Genomic DNA, 21729 nt, shown 5'->3' on the forward strand with positions numbered 1-21729 from the left:
CCCATCATACCTGTCTGCTTTTATAGATCAGAAAAACAAGCAATGCCTAAAATTGGCAGATATTTTTCTATCAATGGGCATGTTTATGGGCAGTGCTAACAATGGGCACCGCTTGTCAAATAGGTTTGCTGCCTGTAGCTTTCAGAGTTGTTTTTTTTCCCCCTGGGCAAAAACTTGATTATAGAGTACAAGTTTCCTTTAACTTTAACTTGATGGGGTCTGGAAAAAAATCAGTGTTCTGTAAATGTTAAGAGATTCCTACAGAAAATACCTTCAGATCCTCAGATAGTATTTTTAGCAGTTTAATAGCTATTAGCACTTACACTAGAAGTTTCTCTGACAGATAAGTTTTAAGCTTTACAAGCAATTGGTTTTGAGGAACATTTATTTTCTAAAATGAACAAATGTTTGCCTTTTTAAACTGTTAAAGTAATATTTTAGGTAAAGTCACCTTTTTGGTCACAGTTCAAGCCCTCCTTTCCAGGCTTTGGTCACACTAGTGCTTGGTATCTGTGTGGTTTTAGCACTCTCAGCTAAAAATCTTGGCTGTTTCACAGGCAGCCAAAAACATTTGCACTTCAATGCTACAATTATATTTGCTAAGGAAAATTCTGGTGATTAATTCTGTGCATTTATTTTCATCGAAGGGAAGCACGACGGAACTGTAAAAGGTAAAGAGTACTTCCACTGCAAGCCACGACACGGCGTGTTTGTTCGTCCCGGACGCCTCAGTAAAGCACCAGCTTCCACAAGGAAATGGAGTAGCACTTCACGGTCTCAGGCATCCTCCACTGTAGAGAAACGGAGAAGTTCTGTGCTTCAAGGCTCATCATCCACGTCTAAAACAGGAGAAGTCCTCTGTCATTCAGGAGATGCAGCGGCTTCTGCTTTTTCTAGGAAACAGGAAAACAGGAAATCATGGATTAACTAAACGGCAGTATTTTTGCACTTACTACACGCGTCACTGTGTAGAAAACTTTATGGATTTTTGAAGCTATTGTACATTTTAATCTGTCCATACAGAATGTGTATTCTCCAGAGTCCTTGACTTAATTCTCTAATTTTTTATAAATAATATATATATATTATATATATGAATGTGTATCTATAGTTTATCTGCCAGTGGGCAGATACGGCTGCACACTAAAATACAGTTAAAGCTGATCTGTAGATAATTGAGGTACTGGACTATTTGTTACGCAACAACTTGGGAGATATATTTTAAACAACAAAAAAAATATTTTATTGTGGAAAAACAGGATGTAAATCCGTATTCGGAAAAAAACCCTACGGTTTGCTGTTCTTCATTACCAAAGAACTTGTTTTAGATTGACACATTTGCTGTTTATATCTTTCTATTGTAAATGTTTTAACGGATAACGTGGTGCCATGTTTCTTTTAGTCACTGGGCACCGTGCAGCCTTATGTTCTGTGTTTAAGCACACTGAAATATCCAACTGCTTCATAATTTTTTTTTGTCTTCCTAGAGGCCTGCCACTGTGCTGACTTGGCATTGTACTGAAGTGACTAACAATGCCTGAAGCTCAAAGTCTGGTGTTTCACGTGTTAACATAAGCCAGCCGGGCAGTTCGACTGCAGAAACAGTATTACTGCAAGGGTGTGAGAGGACAACATTTGGGGTTTTGTTTTTTGTTTTTTAGGGGTTTGTGGGGGAAACAGGGAAACAAAGAAGCAGTAGATGGATCGTGACTGCAAACTTTGCACTTGTTACTTGCTGGTTATTATCAAGATGAAATAGAAACTGCTAAAGTAATTTTAATCTGTAAAGTTTATTTTAATAATGGGAATGATGGAGGGATTTGTGTCTGGTGCTCATGAATTCCTAAGAATGTTGTTCCACGTGTAGATACTGTAGATGCCTGTACAAGTGTTCTGGATGTTTGTAAAGTAACATGGTAAAAAATGAGTGAAGTGAATGGCCTGCTGTATCTGTTCTTCTTTGTTCTTAGCAAGTGAGTGATTGCGATACCTGGGACCTTACTGAAAAGCTGCTGTTCTTTCTTTGATTGTTGTGTACAGTAAGCGGACTCTAGTGTTTTACTATTTACTGTAAAGAACTGTAATTTATATACTGCCATACTGTATTTAATTGGTACAGACGTATTGTGTGTTAGAATACAGACTGTTTACTTGGGATTTTAAAAAAATGTTTGACTTGTATTTGATACAATTAGTTTTCATGATCAAATAGCGAGCTTAATGCTGATACCAGTTGATGGTGCTCAGATGCAGAATACTCTGTACAAATGGTGAAGGATTGCGACTGGAGTGGAACACGGGGTGGCGTTAACCTGTTTTAACTGCTTCCTGCAGCACAAGATGGGAACAGCCCGCGTGGGATACACATTCCTCACCTGCTGCTTTCCCTTCCCTTCACTCCAAGGGGGAGCAGAGCTGGGTAACTCCTGCCAGGGAACAGCGCGGGCGCTAAAAGCAGGTGTGGGCCAAGGGGAGAGTGGACAGGTTCCTGGAAGGCAGGCTCCTGACTCCGTACGTACGTCCCTCATCTGAGCAGAACGCGGTTGGCAGCTGGGAGGGCGGTGTGCCAGGGGGACGGGCGAAATTCAGTGTGCTTGCCCTTGACATAACTTCTGGCAGCTCTGAGACGGGATTCTTACATGCTTGTGTTAATCCATTTTGGCGGAATGAAGACCTTTACAGAACACTTCATACTCGTGGTGTCTGGCTGCTCTTGGTGCGTAAACAACAACTCTTGCTGAAGGAAATTACCAAAATAGAAAAAACTTCTTTATGCAGAAGTATTTTATCAGGCACAGATGATCCTAGAACACTGCCAAGTATCTTGAAGTTAATTTTAGATGCCACTTAAACTTTTTATAAAGGTTTTTAAAAAAATGTGTGCATATGCATGCACACTTGCATAAATATTTGTCCTAGGCCACTACAAACAATTTTGAAAGTTAATGTAGCCATTTTATTATGGCAAAGATGCAGAATTTATACCAGGTTAGCATCAGCTGAACTAGGCTGTGCATTGTTTTCAACCTTTAAGAATACAGAATACAGGATTGCTTAAGGAACACTGAAATAATTGTACTTCCTGGAGTATACAATGTACAAATGCCAGAGAAACAAAGAAGCCAACCTGTTTGCAAGTTGTATGCATTTGGCATAACCTACACTATCACGATGTTTACTTTTTGCAAAGTTGGCACATTAACACGTCCTGCCCGAGGTTAATTTAAAGTTAGAAGTACCTAATGAGTGCTGGGACGAAATGTGAAAATGCAGGCCTTCTGGCTGATGCTGCGCTACGTAAACAGAAGCAGGTTTTCTGTTCCTCAGGTCAGAGAAGCAGTTTGCTGTCCTGAACTTTGTAACCAGTGGAAGAATGCCATGGTGAGCGTCCAACTGCAAATTGTTTCTCATTGTTTTTAAATACTATCTTAACCAGCATCTAAAACACGCTGCCTAATAAGCAGGACGTACAATCCGTTCTAAGACCTGGGGTTAAAAAAACAAACCAAACCCAATCATAATGCCAAATAGCAAATGACAGTGCCAGTCTGTCATTTGTCTGAGCAGCCAGCACAAACCTGTCGGCTCAGTGGTTCGGCTACTCCAAATAAAATTGTGTAATTTTAATCAGCAGGATAGTTACAATGCTAAATTAGATCAGTGGCCTTCTGTCTTATTTTCTGAATTTATTAGCTTTTTTCCCAAGCTTACAACCCTTTATGAAGATTCAGCCAGAGCTCTCGGGGAACTGAAACAGCTGGCTCCCTCCAGCGAGCAAAAGCACAGCCTTCAGCTGGTGCTTCCAACGTCCCCAAACCTCCCCCACAAAAGGCTCCCTTTGTATCTGCAGCCAAAGGCAGAGTACGAAACGCTGTCACACCGGTAAGGAGCAGTGCCACAGAGCAGCGTGGTGGAGGAAAGGTAAGTTGTGATCCAGCAGGAGCAACCTGCCCTGTCCTGACCCGCTGCCTGCCCCTTGCTGGTGTCCCCCTTTCCCTCTGGCAGCGTTTCTAGCCCCGTACAGGCCAGGGCAGAGGCCAAAGCTGCTCCCTGGCCACTTCTGCAGTGTGGTGGTACCTGTGGAGGGCTTCCTCAGGTCTGGGGATGCGTGTAAGGAAACCCTTGAGCTGCTTATGGTACAAAATTCAGAGGGGAACAGAATCACAGAAGTTTCCCGAGTTGGAAGGGACCCACAAGGATCATCGAGTCCAACCCTGGCTCCACACGGGTCTACCCCAAAATTCAGACCAGATGACCGAGAGCGCAGTCCAAACGCCTCTTAATAACGCCTGAGATCTCAGATGGGTCGACAAGGACTGAAGGGGCGTGAAGTCGCTGGGGAAGGGCGGGCGAGGCTGGGTGAAAGCAGCTGCTGTGACTTCTTCCTGTGGAAAACCAAGCTCAAACCAGCTTTCCTCACAAAAATCACCAAGCCGAGCCGGGGCTGCCCGCATCCCCCCGCGTGTCCCGGTGCCACCCGCGTGGGGCCGCCCCTTCCCTGCCCGGGGCTGGAGGCGGGGCGGGGCGGGGCGGGCCGGGGACGTGCGGGGCCGCACGGCGGGGCCGGGGCCGGGCCCAGCGCCTCAGCGAGGGCCGGGGCCGGTGCCGGGGGTGCCGGGGCTGCTCTGCTGCCGCCTCATGAAGCGGGGCAAGCGGCCGCGCGGCGGGCTGCGAGCGTAAGGCGCCGGGCGCGGTGAGTGCCGCCGCGGTGCGGTGTGTCACGGAGGCCTCCGAGGGCGCAGCGGGCCCGGAGCGGGGCCGAGCTGCCCGGGGTGCAGCTGGAGGCAGCGCTGAGCCGGAGGGGTCAGCCCCTTCTGGGCTTGGGGCGTCTCTTCTGCGGGGCGGGGGGGACTTGGAGGTGCTGCGGGAGCCTTTCCGCCAGGAGGGACGGGCAGCAGAGCTGCCGAACGTCACGGGAAAAAATAATAACGCGAGTAGCGTTTGTACCCTGCTCTTCGCGGAGAAGCCCTTACGGAGAATCACAGCAGTATGCTCCCTGAGTGGCCCGCTCGTGTTGCCTTAATTTCTTCTCAGATAAAGCCCTCGGAAGTGACGCCGATGAGTCTCTTCCAGTTTGCCAGCAGAAGGTTGGTCTCCCAAGTGTCCTGTGGTCTTAAGTCTTCTTCTGCAAAGAAACAGCAGCTTTGCTTGGAAATGGCTCGGCCTAGTTCAAGTAAGATTCGTGTTTGTTTGCCTCGGTCTCCTGAATAGATGCACAAGCTTGATTTAAAACTCTAGAAAGTTTCATGTAATAGATAAAGCCTGCAGTTTAATTCAAAATGGCCAGAAGAGTGTGGGGCTGATTTGGTTTTGGGCTGCTAAGGTTTATCTTCTGTGCCTACAGACTGTATAGCTGCAAACCCCTCACACAGCTGCAGTCAGCGTGGTTGCCTTTGACATATTTATATTTAATATTTATAATTTATGCCCACAAATGTATGCTACTTTATTGCATTTCCTTTTCATACCCCTGATGGGCAATAAAATTCAGCCCTCGTTTCTTTGTACAAGAATTATGGAGGGCCTCGAGCACGGGCAGCAGCTCAGGGGCAGGGCATTGGGTAACCTCAGAAGCCTTATTTAGTCTAGTAGTAAAAAAAAAAAAAAATAATTACTATAAATATTTTTAAACCTGAAGACGTGCCTTAACTTGAAATAACCCCACGCACCAGGGCAGGTTGGGGCTGACCTGCTGGAGAGCAGCTTTGCAGAAAAAGCCCTGAGGGTCCCGGCGGACACCAAGGAGACCAGGAGCTGGTGAGGAGCCCTGGTGGCCAAGGAGGCGCACAGCCTCCTGCGCTGAGTTTGGCAGGTGGAGGGAGGTGATCCGACCTGAGCACTGAGCTGGGAACTAGGATACCTCGATTTCGAAGGTGGTACTTTGTAACTAACCGTATTTTTGTCATCTCAGGATTTTACCTTGTGCTGAAGAAGCAAACTGTCCCTGCGTGGCAGTGGCAGCTGTTATTGTGGTAGCATCTAGCCTAGGGTTTTAGTTTAAGGCTTCTGTCTTTCCAACACTCAGTATATCCCTGGTTCGATACATGTTGCCCTGCTGGGTTTGCTCATGTATTTTGGAGGGTCTCCAAGAAATGCCTGTCAAATTCCAATATACAGAAACTCAGAAAAAAATAGTATTTGGAAATTAAAGTCCCGGCAGGTGTATGCAGAAGCCATTTCTGTATGATTGTTGCCAACACTGTATTTTGTAAAATACAAGTGTCTGAACAGCTGTTCATCCTTCTCCCCCTTGTCCAGATATGGCTGACTTTCGAGAAGTTTTTGCCAAAGCAAAGCATATAGCCATAATTACAGGCGCTGGTGTTAGTGCCGAGAGTGGAGTTCCTACCTTCAGAGGAGCTGGAGGTTTCTGGAGAAAGTGGCAAGCACAGGTACGTACGCACGGCATGCGTCTGCACAGCTGTGTTTTTCCATCAGTTTTTCCATGCGAGTGTGAAGAGTCAGAAGAAGCTAAAAGTGTTTTTCTGTGGTTTGGTTTATCAGCCATTTGGGAAAAATGAAGTTTTTGCAGACAGCTCTGGGTCTTTCTACTGTCCTTGTTTGCTTGCCACCTTGCACCTTAGCTGTTTGCTCGTGTTTGGACACCTCACTGTTTTTCTGCCTCATGGGGCCCTTCCTGATTTAAAATATTAAGAAACTTGTACAAAAATAATAAAGGGCAGTACCAAAGATACCAACTAGTTTTCTTTTAATGGTGGCTCCTGGGGCATGCAGCAGTAAGCAGCAAAACACCAGAGTAGTACAGGTGCCTTGTGTGTCTGGTACCGTGTGGTACTGCACAGGTTTCAAGTGATTGTTACACCTTCAGGAACTGCTACGCCAAACACTGCAACCATATTTGCTTTCTGTATGTGTTGTGTTTTTTTTTTAATATATATATATATATATTTATGATGGCATTTGTGAAGAATGTCATGAAACTAAAAAAATGTCAGGGAGATGAGATTTTGGAGATGTTTTGAATCTGAAGGTGCACCTTCACCTTTCAGTGACTATCAATTCAAGTAAAGCATGTGTGTGTATAAATGCCTGTTCCTTCTTCATCGGAAAGCTGGCTTCCAGCCTTTTTATATCAGCAGAATTGTGTGTTGAAGCATTACACTAAGTTACTCCTCTTTTTTAAAAAAAGAGAAGGCAACGTTGATGTTAGTGCAAAAGGCGTGGTTTAGATTTTATGGGCACATTAAAGAGATGTTAGGCTTGTAATTTGGCTTGTGCTACATTTAAACTAAAGCAGAAAAGAAATTGCTAGCACAGGAGATGCATCCACACAGCGCTGAGTTTCGTGGCTGCTGTGTGAATGAGTTCTGAAAGCCCCACATGGTGTGTGGGGAAACATCTCATGTTCCTTTGTGCTGTACTAACCTCCTCGGGGTTTGGGGGGGCAGCACAGAACAAGGTCCCAGTGTACCGCGTCAAACCCTATGTGATGTCCTCAGTACAGGTTATCTCCTCTCTTGGTGAGATACCTTGGCTTGTGGTCCTGGTGGGGTGCAGCTCACGACCTATATTCCTGTCACTGTGTCTGATTACGAGTAATCTGTGCCTGTCTAGTTCTGCAGGGCACAGCGAGGACTCTGCCGGCCTCCGTCTGGGCGCGGGGCTCTTTCACACCTTCCTTATCGGAGTGACTTGTTGCATCTTTCAGGAATTGGCCACTCCGGGCGCTTTTGCACGCAACCCTTCCCGTGTGTGGGAGTTTTACCATTACCGCCGGGAAGTGATGCTGAGTAAGCACCCAAACCCCGCGCATATTGCCATTGCTGAGTGTGAAAAGCGGCTGAGCAAACAAGGAAGGAGTGTCGTGGTCATTACTCAGAACATCGACGAGCTACACAGGAAGGCAGGCTCCAAGCACCTCCTTGAAATTCATGGTAAGGATCAGCTCACCTGCCTGCCACGAGACGGCAAAACTTTGGGGAGAAGGTGGCGCGGGATGACTGCTGGAAACAATGAAACTTGTCTTAACTGCATGCAAGTGGTTACCAGTTTATTTGTAGTATCACCCTGTTCTCTTTTGGAAGTTGTTTTGGGTGCTTCATAGCCCCCTCTACTTGTCATTGTCCTTTTTAATGGGTTCTGACAGCACACGGGAACTGGTTCTCCTCTCCCACCTGCTCAGGTTTGCCTTACATCCACTTGAATACTTGTGGAGAGTGAAAACTGGCTAAAGCTGCTTCAGAACGGGGAAAAGAGTCTATCGAAGGCTTCAGCTGCGTGGTGGCGGTGGTGCCACAAATAAAAGGCCTCTGGGCGAGAGCAGTCCTGCCAGCTCTGGCACTCTGCCCTCTGCGCTGCCTGCCGCTTGCCTCCTGTCCTGTCCTGTCCTGTCCTTCCCGCCTGTGCTTCGCCTACCCGAGGAGGAGGGGACTGGAAGTGGATGAGATTCCCTCCTTCGTCTCCTGGCACTCCTCCTCTCCTCCCATGTAGGGAGTGGCATCTCCTCTCTCCCTCCTGCTCTCCGGCAGTGACAGAGGACCATGATGCAGTTTGTTGCTTTACAGTTGTGGATGCAATGATAAATCTTGGGGTGTAGTTACGTTTTGATTATTCTTATTCTTTACAAAAAGAATCTCCACAGCACTCGTTACTAACTCTACAAAAGTTTAGAGTTATACCTTATGGGGTTGGGGAGTTTGCACAAAAAAAATGGTGTTAACCAGCATATTATTATTATTATTATGGACAATGTTTCTCTTTTAAGGGGAAAAACAGTAAGCAGAAATGAACTCCTTTGGCAATATTTTAAGGAATGATTTTCCTCTCAAATACTGCTACGAGGCCATGTATTTACTCTTGTCAAGAGGTAGAACAAGGTGACAGCTTATACCTCAGAGGGCCTGCTGCTCTTTTTCACAGCGGCCTTTCAGGGGAAAAGGGGCTTCTGTCTCTGCTGTGCCAAATCTGTGCGTGTAACTGCGACTCGGCTGTCTCGGGCTGCTAACCAAACGTGTGTGTGCGCGCTGTGCACAGTGCCTCAGTCGGAAGGCTGTCGGGTTGCAATACCTGGTCGTGTGTGAGTTACCCACAAGCCAAACAAAGGCCACCGGGGATAAACATCACCACTTGCTTGTACAACCACGCCTCAGAGCACTTGTGTGATCCCTGATGTTTCCTCTTTCTGCGTTTCAGGAAGTTTATTTAAAACTCGCTGCACCAACTGCGGAAACGTGACTGCAAATTACAAGAGCCCGATATGCCCAGCACTGGCTGGGAAAGGGTAATAACACCTACCTGCCTTGCAAACTTTCTGTGCTTTCTGGTTAGACAGAGAGATGTTTAGACAGAGTTCAGCAGAGATGGAGCCCTTGTGGGAGCCTAGAGGAGTTCTAGCCAGCCACCCCGTTTTCTGTTAGTAGTCGTAATGTTTAAATGTTACACACCTGTTTTCAAACATGAGTATGCCTTTTGGTAACTTCAGTTAAAGCCCATGATATAAAGAGAGAGAAGTCCCGTGACTGAGTAATTGTTAATTTTTAGTTAGCACAACATTATATGTTTTAATTAGAACAGTTTCAGATGGCCTGGAACTCTCGTATTGGTGATTGACATTGTACTCTTTGAGAACAGGTGTTCGCTCCCATCCTCTTTGTCTTCCCATATTTCAAATCATTCGCTCATTCCTTGCATCAGGCTGTCATCACTGTAACATATAACAAGATTGTCCTCTTCTGCATCTCTTGAGCACCTAGTGGCTCTTGTGCTTCTACGCATCAATAAGACTCTTATGATTACGGGTCTCAAAATGCAGATGTGTGAAACAAAAAGGAAGGAAAATCAGTTCCCAGGATTTCTTCTTAAGTTGCAGAACAGTCCTTTGGGCTCCTGCATCCTTTTTCTTTTGCTGTTCAAATTAAAAAAAAAAGGGGGAGGGAGGGGATGACAGGCATATGCTCATAGGCTTGAAGTTTTAGTCCCTTTGCATTTCACCATATCTTTAGATAGCTTCACAAATAGTTGTTGTGCTGTTGTCAGACTTTGAGAAGCTGATTGCAGCTCTGGGATATTTCTGCATAGAAGTCTGCCTGCCCTCTGTGTGGTAGGCTAGGGCTGTAGTAGATGTTTAAGTTGACTGAAGTTGCAGATTCCTTGATTAGAGAGTGTGCCTTAAAGAATACCAAGTGTTTAGTAATATATGAAGTGCACTCCGTTTGTGTGATTGAATAAATGTTTCAATTTTGTAACCTCAGGGCTCCAGATCCAGAAGTAGAAGATGCTGCAATTCCTGTTGAACAGCTTCCTCAGTACGTATCGACCACTTTATTTTTTGCTATTAACTCTTCATACTTAATGCATCTCAAAGGCTTGCAGTACTGTTTGTGTCATTCAGAAAGGCCATGAATTCATTCTGTGGGATAAAGAGACACGGGTCTTTGCGCAGAGACCGAGTCTAAATCTAAACCTAATGTCAGAAAGACACCAGACAATAGGAGTGGGTGCTAGAAGCTTACCGTGATGCCAAAGGGATTGCTTGTTTGTGTTCTTGAGCATCAAGAACCGAACACACCTGAAGTCATGGGTTTGGTAGTGAGTAGTAGGGGAATCGCAGTAAGAAACAAAGGCAGATGTGTCCAAACAAGAATGAAAACCGTTCTGCCGCTGTGCAGATTGAAATGCCCATGTCAGAAACATCACTCCGTACCTTTGTGATTTTTAAACAGGTGTGAGGAAGACGGCTGCAATGGCCTCCTTCGTCCCCACGTTGTGTGGTTTGGTGAAACACTGGATCCTGACGTCCTCACGGAGGTTGAGAAGGAACTGGACATGTGCGACCTCTGCTTGGTGGTGGGTGCGGGTCTTGTAGCCGAGGCTGGTACCAGCAGGGGGGTCAAGCCCAAGGGTGGCGCTTCCTGGGTACAGGAGATGCCTTTGTGCTTCCCCAGGGGAGCTGTAAGCCCCCGAGGATTATTTTGATGCTCAGTTTTCTTAAAAAAAAAAAAAATTACAAAATGTTGTAAGATGGTAGTTAGCTATTGTTGTGTACTGCTTTTTTTTTTATTTTTTTTTTTACATGCCATGTACGTTTTGCATCACTGACCAAAACATTTGCTTGGAATATGGAATACTGCGTGCCGCTCACCAAATAGTCTCAAGTGATAGAGGGGATGTTTTGTTTTGTGTTCCTGAAAGTAGTCTGCCATTTTGGGCATTAGAGCTGTAAATGGGGGAAAAAAAAAAAACACTTGAATCCCAGGAAAACAAACAGGCTTCTTTGGGTTGCATCAAACGATTTTTGATTCCTATACCGTGTCAAGTAGCTAAATGTGCAGTGGCACTAACTGTAGATCTTTCACTTCATTTCTGTAGGGCTTTCATGTGCTTTAGGGCTTGCTCATGACTTTTTGACGCCCCTGCAGGTGGGAACCTCCTCCGTGGTGTACCCCGCTGCCATGTTCGCCCCTCAGGTGTCTGCCCGAGGAGTGCCAGTTGCAGAGTTCAACACGGAACCCACTCCCGCTACAAACAGGTTCAGGTAAGGCTGCAGTGTTAAAAAAGAAAAAAAAACTCTATTTTTTTTTCCCTGGTATGTGAGAAGGAATATTTTGCATACTGACCTTTTAACAGCAGCTTCTCCCTTCCAGGTTCCACTTCTCGGGCCCCTGCGGGAGCACGCTGCCGCCGGCGCTGGCCCGGCACCACAGCGAGATCATCGCCTGAGGCTGAGGCGGCGGCGGCGGGGCGGCGTGAGGGGACGGCGGGTGTCCGTGTGTGTGTCAGGGCACGGCGGGCGTACAATAAAGGCGGCACCTGCCCGCGGTCTCCCTCTCTGCTGCGCCAGCGGCCGGGGGGGGGCTGTTGGGTGAGGGCGGGGAGGGCGCTGAGGGGGCGGCCGTTGGGCGTGAGGGGGCGGCCGTTAGGCGCAGAGGGGCGGCCGTTGGGCGTGAGGGAAGGGGGCGCGGCCAGGCGGCGGAAGGCGGCGGCGCTTCCGAGGCGGGGCCAAGCCGGGCGCGTGCGGCCATGGTGAGGCGGCGGCGGGAGGCTGCGGCGGTGCCCGCGGGCCCGCCTTCCCCGCCGGACCCCGATGACGAGGAGGCCCCGGAGGAGCTGTCCTTCGGCGCGGCGGCGGCGGCGGCCCAGAGCGAGCGGCAGCTGGCGGGGGAGGCGGCGCGCAGGTAGGGCAGGCCCTCGCCCCGCTCCCCCCCCCCCCCCCTTCACGGTCCCGGCCCCGCGCTGACGGCCCGGCCCCCCCGCAGGCACCGGGAGCTGCTGAAGGAGAAGCGGCGGCGGCGGCAGGAGCTGTTCGCGGAGCAGAAGGTAACGCCGCGCCGCGCCCCCCCCCTCACACCCACCCCCCATCATCCCGGCCGGTGACGGCCGCTAACCGCCGGTAACGGCCGTGTTCCCGCAGAGGAGGAAGCTGCTGCCCGAGGCCCTGCTGCAGGAGCTGGCCGCCGGACGGTGAGGCTGGGGGCGGGCGGGGGGCTACCCACGGTACCTTCCCTCGGGGCCCTCTGCCGGCAGCCCGGCACATCGCAAGGCGTGAGACTGACCGGCCGCTTTTCTCCTTTCCTTCCTCCGCAGACCGGACAAGCCAGCCGCAGCTGAGCGAGGTACGCCGAGGCTCCGCTTCTGTCGCCCGGTGCGCCCCGTCGGGTTTCCTTTCGGCGCTGTAAGCCGCCCGGAGGGTGGAAGCTGAAGGCGCCGTGCTGCTTGGCTGCTGCCAAAGAAAAATAGCGGGGTTGGTGGTGGTCGTGTTTAATCTTGATGCCGGTGCCTTCTACAAAGGCTATTTGATGTGCAGTGGTTTCAGTTAAAAGACCTGAGGTCTTTAGCATGGGCAGCAGGCAGGTGTTCAAACAAGGAAAAAAAAGGGGCCAGAAAGGGGTTAATTTAAAGGGTCAGAAAAAGATTAATTTTTAGCGTTCGCTTAAGTTATAAAAGCTATTTATAGAGTTCTTAGTTGCCTTAATACTTTTTATATTTGATGGCACCTGTAAAAACTAGGTAACTTTTTTCAAATGCTCAACTAGAAAATCAGACACCAGGGTACTCACAAATGCTGCTTTTTAGCCTGCTTCAAAGGGGGCTAGAAAGCCCCCTCTTATACTACACAAAACAATAAGAAGTTGTAGAGTGTTCTTTTAATAATGATTCTCTCATGGTGATGTAGATAGCTGGTGTAACTGTTGCTACTTCTTTCTTGTTTTAAAAAAAAATCAGTTGGCATAAAGCAGGTGAGCATGGTGTGGTATTTTGAATGCTCAGTCTCTGTGGTATGTGTTTAGTAGAGAATGAAGCTCTTTGCGAGCAATGCTTAGCTGTTGTGTTGCACTGAATTTTTGTCCTGTGGTTAATCCCTTTTGTTGTTGTTGATGCCAAGGAACAGGAAAGGCGAAGGGCTGCTTCAGGATGGTTCCCCTTCCCATCCCTCTAACACACTTAACTAGCTTTCACTAGCCAGAGGGTCTGAAAAAGTGCTTGTTGGAGTTAGCTTGTTTCTCAGTTGGGTCGTTGTTTCATTCCTGTGTCTTCCATTTAATGCTCTTGATTCATAATGTTCTGGATTGTTTTTGTGTGTCTATTAAATTTTCTCTAGACAAGCAGCCTGGCCGTAGGTCTGAGAAGCAGAGCGAAGGCCATGTGCCGAAACAGGTGAAGCAGGACAAAGCCAGGGGTGCCAGGTATGCCAAAGCAGAAGGCGTGGGGCTTCTGTCTCAGTGTGGTGGCACTGCTTCCCCCAGTCACAGCAGCTGTTCGGCACTTCGTGGTGTTACCCCTGCTTGCTCTCTCGCACAAGCAAATTTACATGCTTAAATTTCTCCTGTTATGCTGCTGTACTTGTAAAAATATATCCTAACAGCAGATCCTGTGGTGTGGCTTCTAGGAAGGTACCTTCACCCTGCCTGATATACATGGGTGCTGGGTTGTTTGCTTTTCTTTAATGAAATTAATTGTGGCTATGGAGAATACCATGCATGGATTTTTTTTTTTTTTAAGTGCTGTACTTAGGAAGCTAATGATTAGCTATGAATTTATTTGCAGCTACTGGCAAATGAAACTAATTTTAACACTTAGTAAAGGTACACATTCAATAACAGAGGCAAAGCTGACCTAAAAACTGTTTTGGGTTTCATTCCTCTTATTTTGTTCACTTCTTGCTGTATACGTAGTTTTAAACATGTGCACAGGTAGAATTAATGTGTGCGTGAGCTTTCTTGATTCCACCACCTCAAAATGGAATCTTGAGAAGAATTAAGTCTTTCCTCTCAACTGGTGTGAGCTACCCAGGCCGTCATCAGCACCCCAGTAGAAGTTCTGCATGTTCTACCTCACATCCACTTGCTGGGGACTTAATTGCTAGATTTCATTCTGTAGGGGAAAGTTGCGGGAGCTTCTGACAGGACCAGTTTGAGGCTCTTACTCCATTTATTTTTTTTTTAATACTGCTGCAAACCTTGGCTGATAATCAGAAGCCTGTGCAGACAGCTGTTGTGCTCAAGTAGCAAAATACTGACTAAGGGCGAGTGTTGTTCTGGGTGCAGTAGCTATGCTACAATGATTTAAATCTTTCTTCAACTAGGTCGAAAGGAAACTATACAGCCATGCACTTAAAAGATCAGAGTTTAACAGGCCTCCACCAGCAAACAGCCAAAGACTTTGTGTACAGCCATCTCTACGGTCCAGGCACCAACCGAACAAGTGGTATGCAGTTTTCCTTAGGTCTGTACCTAGGTTTATCTGGGTTAAACCTAGTAATTAATGTTTATCTCCATTTCAGCAAATGAATTTTTTTCCCTCGCAAACAAGAAAGATGTGGTTAAAAAAGCTGCAGTTCAGTTTGTGGACAAATCTTGGGGTAAGTGTAAAAAAATAAGATTGAAGGTGGTACTACTTTATGCAGATACAGCTTGAATTATTAATTTAAATAAGCTTTTGCATGTTACAGAGCTGTAGCTTCCTACGTTTTTATGAGAAGAAAGCGATAGTAAGGGAGGGGAGCAGGATAGTACAGCCTGAGTGTGCCTAATGAATGCTTTGCTGGAGAGAGCCTGTAGGACAAGCATTAGCTCATTTTTCGTACAGTAAGCAACAGTCTCAGGGTTAGAGCTACAGTTACTTGTTGAATTGGATAATTTTACTAATGCTTGCTTTGGGGTTTATAGCTTGAGCTGCTGAAGACGTTTCAGATTAAGTTCTTAAGTTTCTTAGCATCCCTTCTTTGTGAGAGCAGAGGGAAGTAGTGCCCCTTCCTCCCATATAAAAAAATGGACATTACCAAAATGAATGGGGACAGACTTGGACACACATCAATCCTAGCACACCTTGCCCATCAGTCACAGAAGCAAATTCTATGACAATCACAGTTTGATATCACATTGTAGGGATAGGACAAAGGCTAATAGCTTTAAACTAAAAGGGGAGATTTAGATTAGATATTAGGAAGAAATCCTTCACCACGAGGGTGGTGAGGCACTGGCACAGGCTGCCCAGAGAAGCTGTGGATGCCCCATCCCAGGAGGTGCTCGAGGCCAGGCTGGATGGGGCTTTGGGCAGCCTGGTCTGGTGGGAGGGAGGTGTCCCTGCCCATGGCAGGGGGGGCACTGGGTGGTCTTTAAGGGCCCTTCCATTCTGTGATCATAAAGATCAGAGGAAAACATTAGACTCAATTAACACTCCTTAGTCATCAGTCTGCTTTTCACTTGTGCTTTGGAAGTTAAAAGCATTATCAGCTTTCCACTCAGTTCTCCTGTCTAAGCTTCAAATGTTGCAGTAATTAATGCACAGCTGCTGGTTACAGAGCTGAACATGAAAAATGCTTACAGCCTTACTGATTTGTTCTTGTATTAAGGGCTAGAAAAAAAGCAAAAAGCAACAAAGTTTAAGAAACACTGGATTGCAATGAAGATGTAAAGTACAGCACGAAGACAGCTTTTTCAGAAGAGGCCATCAAGGACCTGGGCTGAAAATTAATTTCTCACCATCTATATGTAATAGCTGCTTTTTTCCTGCCCCTTCGCCATCACCACTGCTCTCTTTCAGCAGGTACTGATCTTTACAGAGCTGTGTCCCCATGGCCCTGTTCTTTACCTCCCCCTTTCAGAACTTACTGGGGGCAGCTAACAAAGCGCTGGGTCACAGCAGGGACAGCGTGACCTGCAGGGGCTGCTACAGCTGGGCTCAGAGCTGGACTCCATTTCATGAGAGAATAAAGAGGAATGAGTTTGTACTTACCCTTCTGGCTGCTGCCTTTCTTAAACCTGTCCAACTGCTGGCTGTGCTTGCTTCGTGGTAAAAACACGCTCAGCCTTTAACTGCCAGCAGTTCAGCCACTGCAGTACACTGATTGCATGGTTGAGCCACGAAGCACCCTGCTTGAATCAGTCCACGTTAGAAGCACTGATCTAGGGTAAATAGCTCAAAGAAAGTGTAGCATACACGTCCATGCTACCACATATGTAGAAGTAAGTTTTTAATGGCTGGTTAATTATGATATCACTACATTTTATTGCAATATAGTACTATTTAAGCACTTTTAAAAATGCAAGGTGTACAAAGATTAAATTAAGACTGTAAATTGACTAAATATTTGGTTTTTATATAAATAGGTCATAACCACACTGTGTTGACATGTAATACTGTTATAATACAACAGTTAAACTGGTGAGTCTACACAACAGAAGCTGTCTGTAGTTAAACAAGGAAACAAAGTTGAAAAGACCATGTTAAAACAAAAAAAACTACTAAGATCAACAGGTTGGGATTGTAAGTAGCAACAAACATATTCACTCAGCTCCTGAGTAATTCAAGTTTTACAGTACACATTAAAAAATATTTCTTCCCATCAACACTATATATCCAAACCATCAGGTGTTTATGCATTTTGCAAATTACATTGATTGAACTATGTAACAATGGGGGTGGAGGTTGGCAAGTCATCCTGCTTGACGTTTGTATCACCCATATGCTAACACATCCACGCTTGCTATTCTTCTGTCCCACCACAAGGTAGCAGGATTTTTGGTTTGTTTTGGACAATCATTTAGAGGACTTGTAATCGTCAATTTGGATGGCTGACGTTATCAGTGATATTTTCCACTCTTAGTTGTCTAAGAGGTTTAAAGATGGAAATTTTCTCCTAACACTAAGTTAGAAATCATTTGCATCATGCTGTAAACTAGGAAGCAACATAAAGCGACAGACTTGTCCTTAGTACATAATTAAAATCCCAAATTCCAGTCAGCAGAGCTGGTCTACTTTCCACGTCGAATATGCCACAACACCTTTCAGATCTTCAAATGCATAGCTAGTGTAGGTAATCTTCCACTGTGGCAAATGCACAGGATCCAATTCCCGATCGAGCCATCAATCCTAGACACTGTGACGCTTGTCCCATCGCGAGGGCAAGCGGCGGTTGCTTTGGCAGATTGTGAGTCTCTGAAAAAGGATTCACAATGGCAGTTAAAATACCTCATTAGTTTTCATAATTTTCATGTACTGAAAACAAGATTCCTGTATTTACATGCAAAGCTTAGCATGTATAGCAATACAAAACAGGAACAAAGTGACCTTTTGAAATTCCCTGCCTAGCTCCATTGTTGAAAAAGCCTATTTTTGCTTTGAACCAAACAGGTAAGTATTACATCTGTTGCATTAACACCCCTCCCCAAAAACTCTGTTCTGCCAGCAGAGCATATGATACCACCACCACACCCATCACAAATCACTCTCAGCCAGCCCAGTACTAAACCCAGCACACGACGCAGGGTGAGCAGCAGCGCTGCCTTTCTTCAACAGAAGGCAGGGGAGGATACCAAACGTGCAAACCACAAGGCCTTACCTAGTATTGCACTATTAAGCACAGAGCACACGGGTTCTCTTTGTATCGGGTCAAGCTGATTTCCAACAGGGCTGCTCCAGGGATCTGAATATGCAAGTAAACTAAAAGCATCCTGTGGAAAGAGGATTTTTTAAAATTATTTTTACATCACAGCTATACTCTACTAGGGAAAACTAGGACCATCTTCTTAACACATTTTGACTCATGACTCCGAATTGAGAAGACAGTTGTTTTATATACCAGATTTTACCTAAAAATCCTTCATCAGTACAAAGGCATAAAAAATTGTAACAGAGTTATTGTAAACAAGCGGGGTTCTTCCCAACAAAATTATTTGGAAAGATAAAATCAGCAGTGTTTTAGTAAGTGATGAGAAAGAAAACAGACTGGAAAATGTAGGCAGTCTTTGGTAAGGGAATTATTTTCCAGGGCAGTCTCAAGTCAAGGTAAACTACTTATACACACTCAGCATACTAAACAGAGCGCACATTTCTGGCATCTGTACCAATTCTCGCTGAAAGCTGTAGATTGATTCCAGTAGCCAAGCTACATGGTCAGCAATAAGACAAAAGGGATATGCCAAATTCAACTCTGCTCTGAATTTTATTACAGCATGAAGTTATTTTCCCCCATGAACATGCTACGCAGACAAGATGGTGCTACCCCACAACTGACTAAAATGCTTAAGCTTCTGTGATTTTTGTCTGAGAGAAGTAAAACAATACCGTTACGCAGCATGCTGTGAAAAGTTTCTGCTGGGCAGCACAGTTATTCACCTTAACACCACAATTTCAGGATTAAGCATACCTTGAGCATTTTCTTATTTGCTGTGTTTTTGCCACATTCTCTTCTTAGTTGCTCACTCATTGCTTGCAATTCTCTTCCAAAATGGATCATTCTTTCAATAGCTGCTTGGCTGCCACCGCACAGTTGACGCCTTAACTGACTTGAATCTACTTCTGCAAAAACGATATCGTCATCACCACCACTAATAAAGTGACAATAAAAAAGCTAGGGATCTAGGTGCACTGATTTCACTTTAAAACCATCTGCCTTCTCAGGGGGAAAGCATGTAGGGCCACAGATCTTGGCAGACTGTACTCCTGTGCTGCACACCATTAAACTGCTCCTTAATTAATAGTAACTTGGAAGATTTAGCCTTAACAGCAAAAGCCATCCACACATACTGCTTATTTTGCAACAATTTGTTTTAAACTAACTGGGACTATAAACCAGATTTTACCTTAAAAAAAAAAAAGAACCCCCACGTTCTAGCTACCTTTTTAATTCTTTGTTATTGCACTTCTAAAGATAGGCCAAATCCTGAACCAGTAAATTAGGATTAAAGGAAGAACTAAACCCCAAACTCCCATGACAGACATTGTTGTTTAGAAGGTACACAGTCCTTGTACGATATACTAGCTTTATGATTTGAACTTCTCAGGCTTCTTTTGTAACGAAGTGGAACATTATGATCACTTTCTTTACCATTTGGTACAATATTCCCAAGTGCTACTGATTTTAATAGGTATTCATGTAGTTTTTGAATAGTAAATTAACCTTTAGCTTCTCTGAAAATTCTGCCTTTCTTAAATTTACAACTAGAGATACCTGTAAAAAAAGGATTTATCCATTCCTTGCCATTTTTCATCAACAGAACTGAGTTTTGAAACAAATTTTTGTGCCTACTTTACATGACATACACAGCAGTAAGGAGAATGTTTAAATATTTCAAAAAGCAAAACAAAGTTCTCAATCTGATGCCATAAACAATGTAGTTTGAGAAGCCACATTCCTTTTTACAAAGGTGAAGCACCTGCAAGTCTTCAAGCAGTGGTGCTTGTTGCTAGCTGCAGCCCAATCTAGGACATCACTTTCCAAAGGCAGAAAAACCCCTCTACATCAAAAAACAAAACACACAAAGACAAAAACCACCCCTCTCTGCTCCCTGTGCAGCTGCTTCACGTCTGTCACAGCAAGCCTCTGTGGTCAAGGCTGCAAGAGAGTAAAGAAGCATTTTGTTTTTTCTGCCACAGAAACGAGGCCTTGTTGTTACCCAGTTTCAGAGCATAATGCAGCGAAACAGTCTGGCAGTTTGAATATCCCCCCCTTCAGGGCTGAAACAGAATTAGATTTGCTTTGGAACAGTTACATAGTATTTACCAGCAAAGCCACATGATCAGTAACCGCACTTGCCCTCAGACCCCTGGCAGCATGCAGAGGTATTTGTAAGCAGCACTGCGTTCAGAAAGTTAACCAGCGATGTCCTGGGTTTTGCATTTCACTTAAGCTACCTATTAACTGGTGTCTGTTTAAATCGATGGCTTGAGAGCACGCTTCTGCAAATGCAGAAATGGTTGGGCTGGATGCTTCCATTTCTCCAGACCCAGCCAGGAATAACATCCCCTGCCCAGCCTCCGTCCCGTGTTCTCACTGAAGTGATGTGACTGCCTTCAGCACTACTGGGCAGGGACAGTCGGTGCCTAACTGGCAGAGTAAACGCTCTCTTTTTAAGTTGTGCTGCCACTCAGAGGGTACTCCCGTACCCACTTGTCACTGACATCAGCAGGTAGGAGTGAACAGGCTAAGTAAAACAGTTACTTTTTAGATCACAACTACAGAAAGCAGGATATTATGTTGGTGGAATTTTTTTTTTTTGGTTACATCTCAGTTTCCAAATATAGTTCTTTTCCTGAGTATTTAGTACTAGCATCTTCACCATTCTTTGTATTCTATGTAAGTGCTGTGCAATTCCTCCTCTTACTGTGGACTCCAAAGATGCCATCGAGAACCATGAGTGGTGAGAGGACTGGAAGAAGGAGAAGCCACCTGTCAGCCCTAGCCCAGGCACTCTGCACAAGTAGGGTATTTATTCTGAAAGGTATTTCCTTAGAAATTGATACTAGTTCAAATATCCACGAGTTACCACTTTCCCCTGTTCTCACACTGGTATCAGACCACCTAAATCAGCGGTTATAAGACTTACATATCATAACAGCAGAACAACAACAACAACAACAACAAAAATTAAGGTTTGAGCTAATATCCTTAATTTTCAAGTTGGGAAGCATTGCAAGTAAAAACATAACCTTGTTGCCATCACTTAATAAAAATGTAAGAAATATCACTGCAGACCCATTTCTGTGTCACATTCTTCCATTTCGTGATCATGTTTAGAACTACCATTTAGGAAGCCATTGGATGAAGTCTCAGCAACCCCATTGGAGTAGTGATCTGTTTCCATGTCTACATCATTGCTGAAATGAGAGGAATGAACAAAAATTGGACTCACATTTAAGAACTTAAGGTTATCTTCTTTACAACTTCACCACAAAACATCCTTATCTTGCCCACTGAAATACTGCTTTTAAATATTACCAAGGTAGATGACAATTTTTAATAGCAACCAGAGATACCAATGCAGCAGAGAAGTTTTGAGGTTCTCCCAACTAACACTAGCATTCAGTAAAACAACTTTTTCAGATGCTGATAAATGCAGTGTGTCCACCATTATACTACCAGTAAGTAGTATAACACTTTCTAAATACACAGCAAGAAGTTCTCGTTTATGTACCTGTACATACAAAGAGGTGGAGAAAAATGTATTGAGAAAACACACTATTTCATGCCCCCTCCCCCCCCCCGATTTATTTTTTAAAAACACAGTTAACTAAATATAAACCCTACTTTGAGAATACCATATTTAGGTAAATAATTCTCCCCGAAAAAGCCTCACTCTCTCAATGGAATGTCAGGGAAAAGGAAGAAAAATTCTAAGCAAATATCAAGAACATCACGACACTGACAGGAGATTCAGAGGCCAACAGAGCATGAAACTCCCCAATATGCTTTGCTCACAGCAGGTCACAACGGCACTTTTAGAAAGTGCCAGTGTGGCTTTGGGGGTTGACCTTTCCTGACAGTTACAT

At 45.3% G+C, this 21729-nt stretch overlaps 4 protein-coding genes and 2 long non-coding RNA genes across 14 annotated transcripts in view; 3 read left to right on the top strand and 3 right to left on the bottom strand.

Annotated features, from left to right (window-relative positions):
* The window catches only part of KIF13A (kinesin family member 13A), a 126937-nt gene extending 124360 nt beyond the window's left edge, over positions 1–2577 (top strand). For all 7 annotated transcript variants that reach the window (XM_066992075.1, XM_066992076.1, XM_066992077.1 and 4 more), the window contains one exon: positions 648–2577. In XM_066992075.1, the coding sequence (XP_066848176.1) occupies positions 648–931 (284 nt within the window). In that variant the 3' untranslated portion in view covers positions 932–2577. The remainder of the gene's footprint in view (positions 1–647) is intronic.
* LOC125182099 (uncharacterized) lies at positions 760–11733 on the bottom strand. The gene is made up of 3 exons (XR_007161082.2): positions 11577–11733; positions 9256–10946; positions 760–893 (listed from the first exon to the last, which is right to left on the bottom strand). It is a non-coding gene; the product is annotated as an uncharacterized lncRNA (long non-coding RNA).
* Positions 2586–5093, bottom strand: LOC136790069 (uncharacterized). The gene is made up of 3 exons (XR_010829298.1): positions 4948–5093; positions 4078–4385; positions 2586–2737 (listed from the first exon to the last, which is right to left on the bottom strand). It is a non-coding gene; the product is annotated as an uncharacterized lncRNA (long non-coding RNA).
* Positions 5041–11779, top strand: SIRT5 (sirtuin 5). The gene is made up of 8 exons (XM_066992086.1): positions 5041–5173; positions 6259–6392; positions 7670–7895; positions 9154–9241; positions 10212–10265; positions 10683–10806; positions 11379–11494; positions 11604–11779. The coding sequence occupies exons 1-8, from the start codon at positions 5059–5061 to the stop codon at positions 11677–11679; spliced, it is 933 nt and encodes a 310-aa protein (XP_066848187.1). The 5' UTR covers positions 5041–5058; the 3' UTR covers positions 11680–11779.
* NOL7 (nucleolar protein 7) lies at positions 11767–16194 on the top strand. Its single transcript, XM_048058022.2, has 8 exons — positions 11767–12134; positions 12216–12276; positions 12371–12420; positions 12544–12572; positions 13559–13643; positions 14543–14664; positions 14741–14818; positions 15812–16194. The coding sequence occupies exons 1-8, from the start codon at positions 11980–11982 to the stop codon at positions 15871–15873; spliced, it is 642 nt and encodes a 213-aa protein (XP_047913979.1). The 5' UTR covers positions 11767–11979; the 3' UTR covers positions 15874–16194.
* Positions 16195–16537: 343 nt separating this feature from the next.
* RANBP9 (RAN binding protein 9) overlaps positions 16538–21729 on the bottom strand; it is a 39485-nt gene continuing 34293 nt past the window's right edge. Inside the window, exons 11-14 of one of the 3 annotated variants that reach the window (XM_066992084.1) lie at positions 20984–21057; positions 18608–18759; positions 17801–17912; positions 16538–17397 (exon numbers count right to left, since the gene is read on the bottom strand). In XM_066992084.1, coding sequence (XP_066848185.1) covers positions 17267–17397; positions 17801–17912; positions 18608–18759; positions 20984–21057 — 469 coding nt within the window. In that variant the 3' untranslated portion in view covers positions 16538–17266. Of the gene's footprint in view, positions 17398–17800; positions 17913–18607; positions 18760–20889; positions 21058–21729 lie in introns of those variants that run through there. The other 2 variants (XM_066992083.1, XM_066992085.1) reach the window with 2 other exon arrangements.

The sequence above is a fragment of the Anser cygnoides genome, chromosome 2 (assembly GCF_040182565.1).
Source record: "Anser cygnoides isolate HZ-2024a breed goose chromosome 2, Taihu_goose_T2T_genome, whole genome shotgun sequence".
In the NCBI taxonomy this organism is placed as follows: domain Eukaryota; kingdom Metazoa; phylum Chordata; class Aves; order Anseriformes; family Anatidae; genus Anser; species Anser cygnoides.

Bases quoted from the DNA above. Each gene is read 5' to 3' on its own strand.
- SIRT5 (XM_066992086.1), top strand. From the start codon at position 5,059: ATGAGTCTCTTCCAGTTTGCCAGCAGAAGGTTGGTCTCCCAAGTGTCC. The intron at 5,174-6,258 runs GTAAGATTCGTG...CCCCTTGTCCAG, and splicing joins AATGGCTCGGCCTAGTTCAA to ATATGGCTGACTTTCGAGAA. The intron at 9,242-10,211 runs GTAATAACACCT...TTGTAACCTCAG, and splicing joins CCAGCACTGGCTGGGAAAGG to GGCTCCAGATCCAGAAGTAG.
- NOL7 (XM_048058022.2), top strand. From the start codon at position 11,980: ATGGTGAGGCGGCGGCGGGAGGCTGCGGCGGTGCCCGCGGGCCCGCCT. The intron at 12,135-12,215 runs GTAGGGCAGGCC...GCCCCCCCGCAG, and splicing joins GCGGGGGAGGCGGCGCGCAG to GCACCGGGAGCTGCTGAAGG. The intron at 12,277-12,370 runs GTAACGCCGCGC...GTGTTCCCGCAG, and splicing joins AGCTGTTCGCGGAGCAGAAG to AGGAGGAAGCTGCTGCCCGA.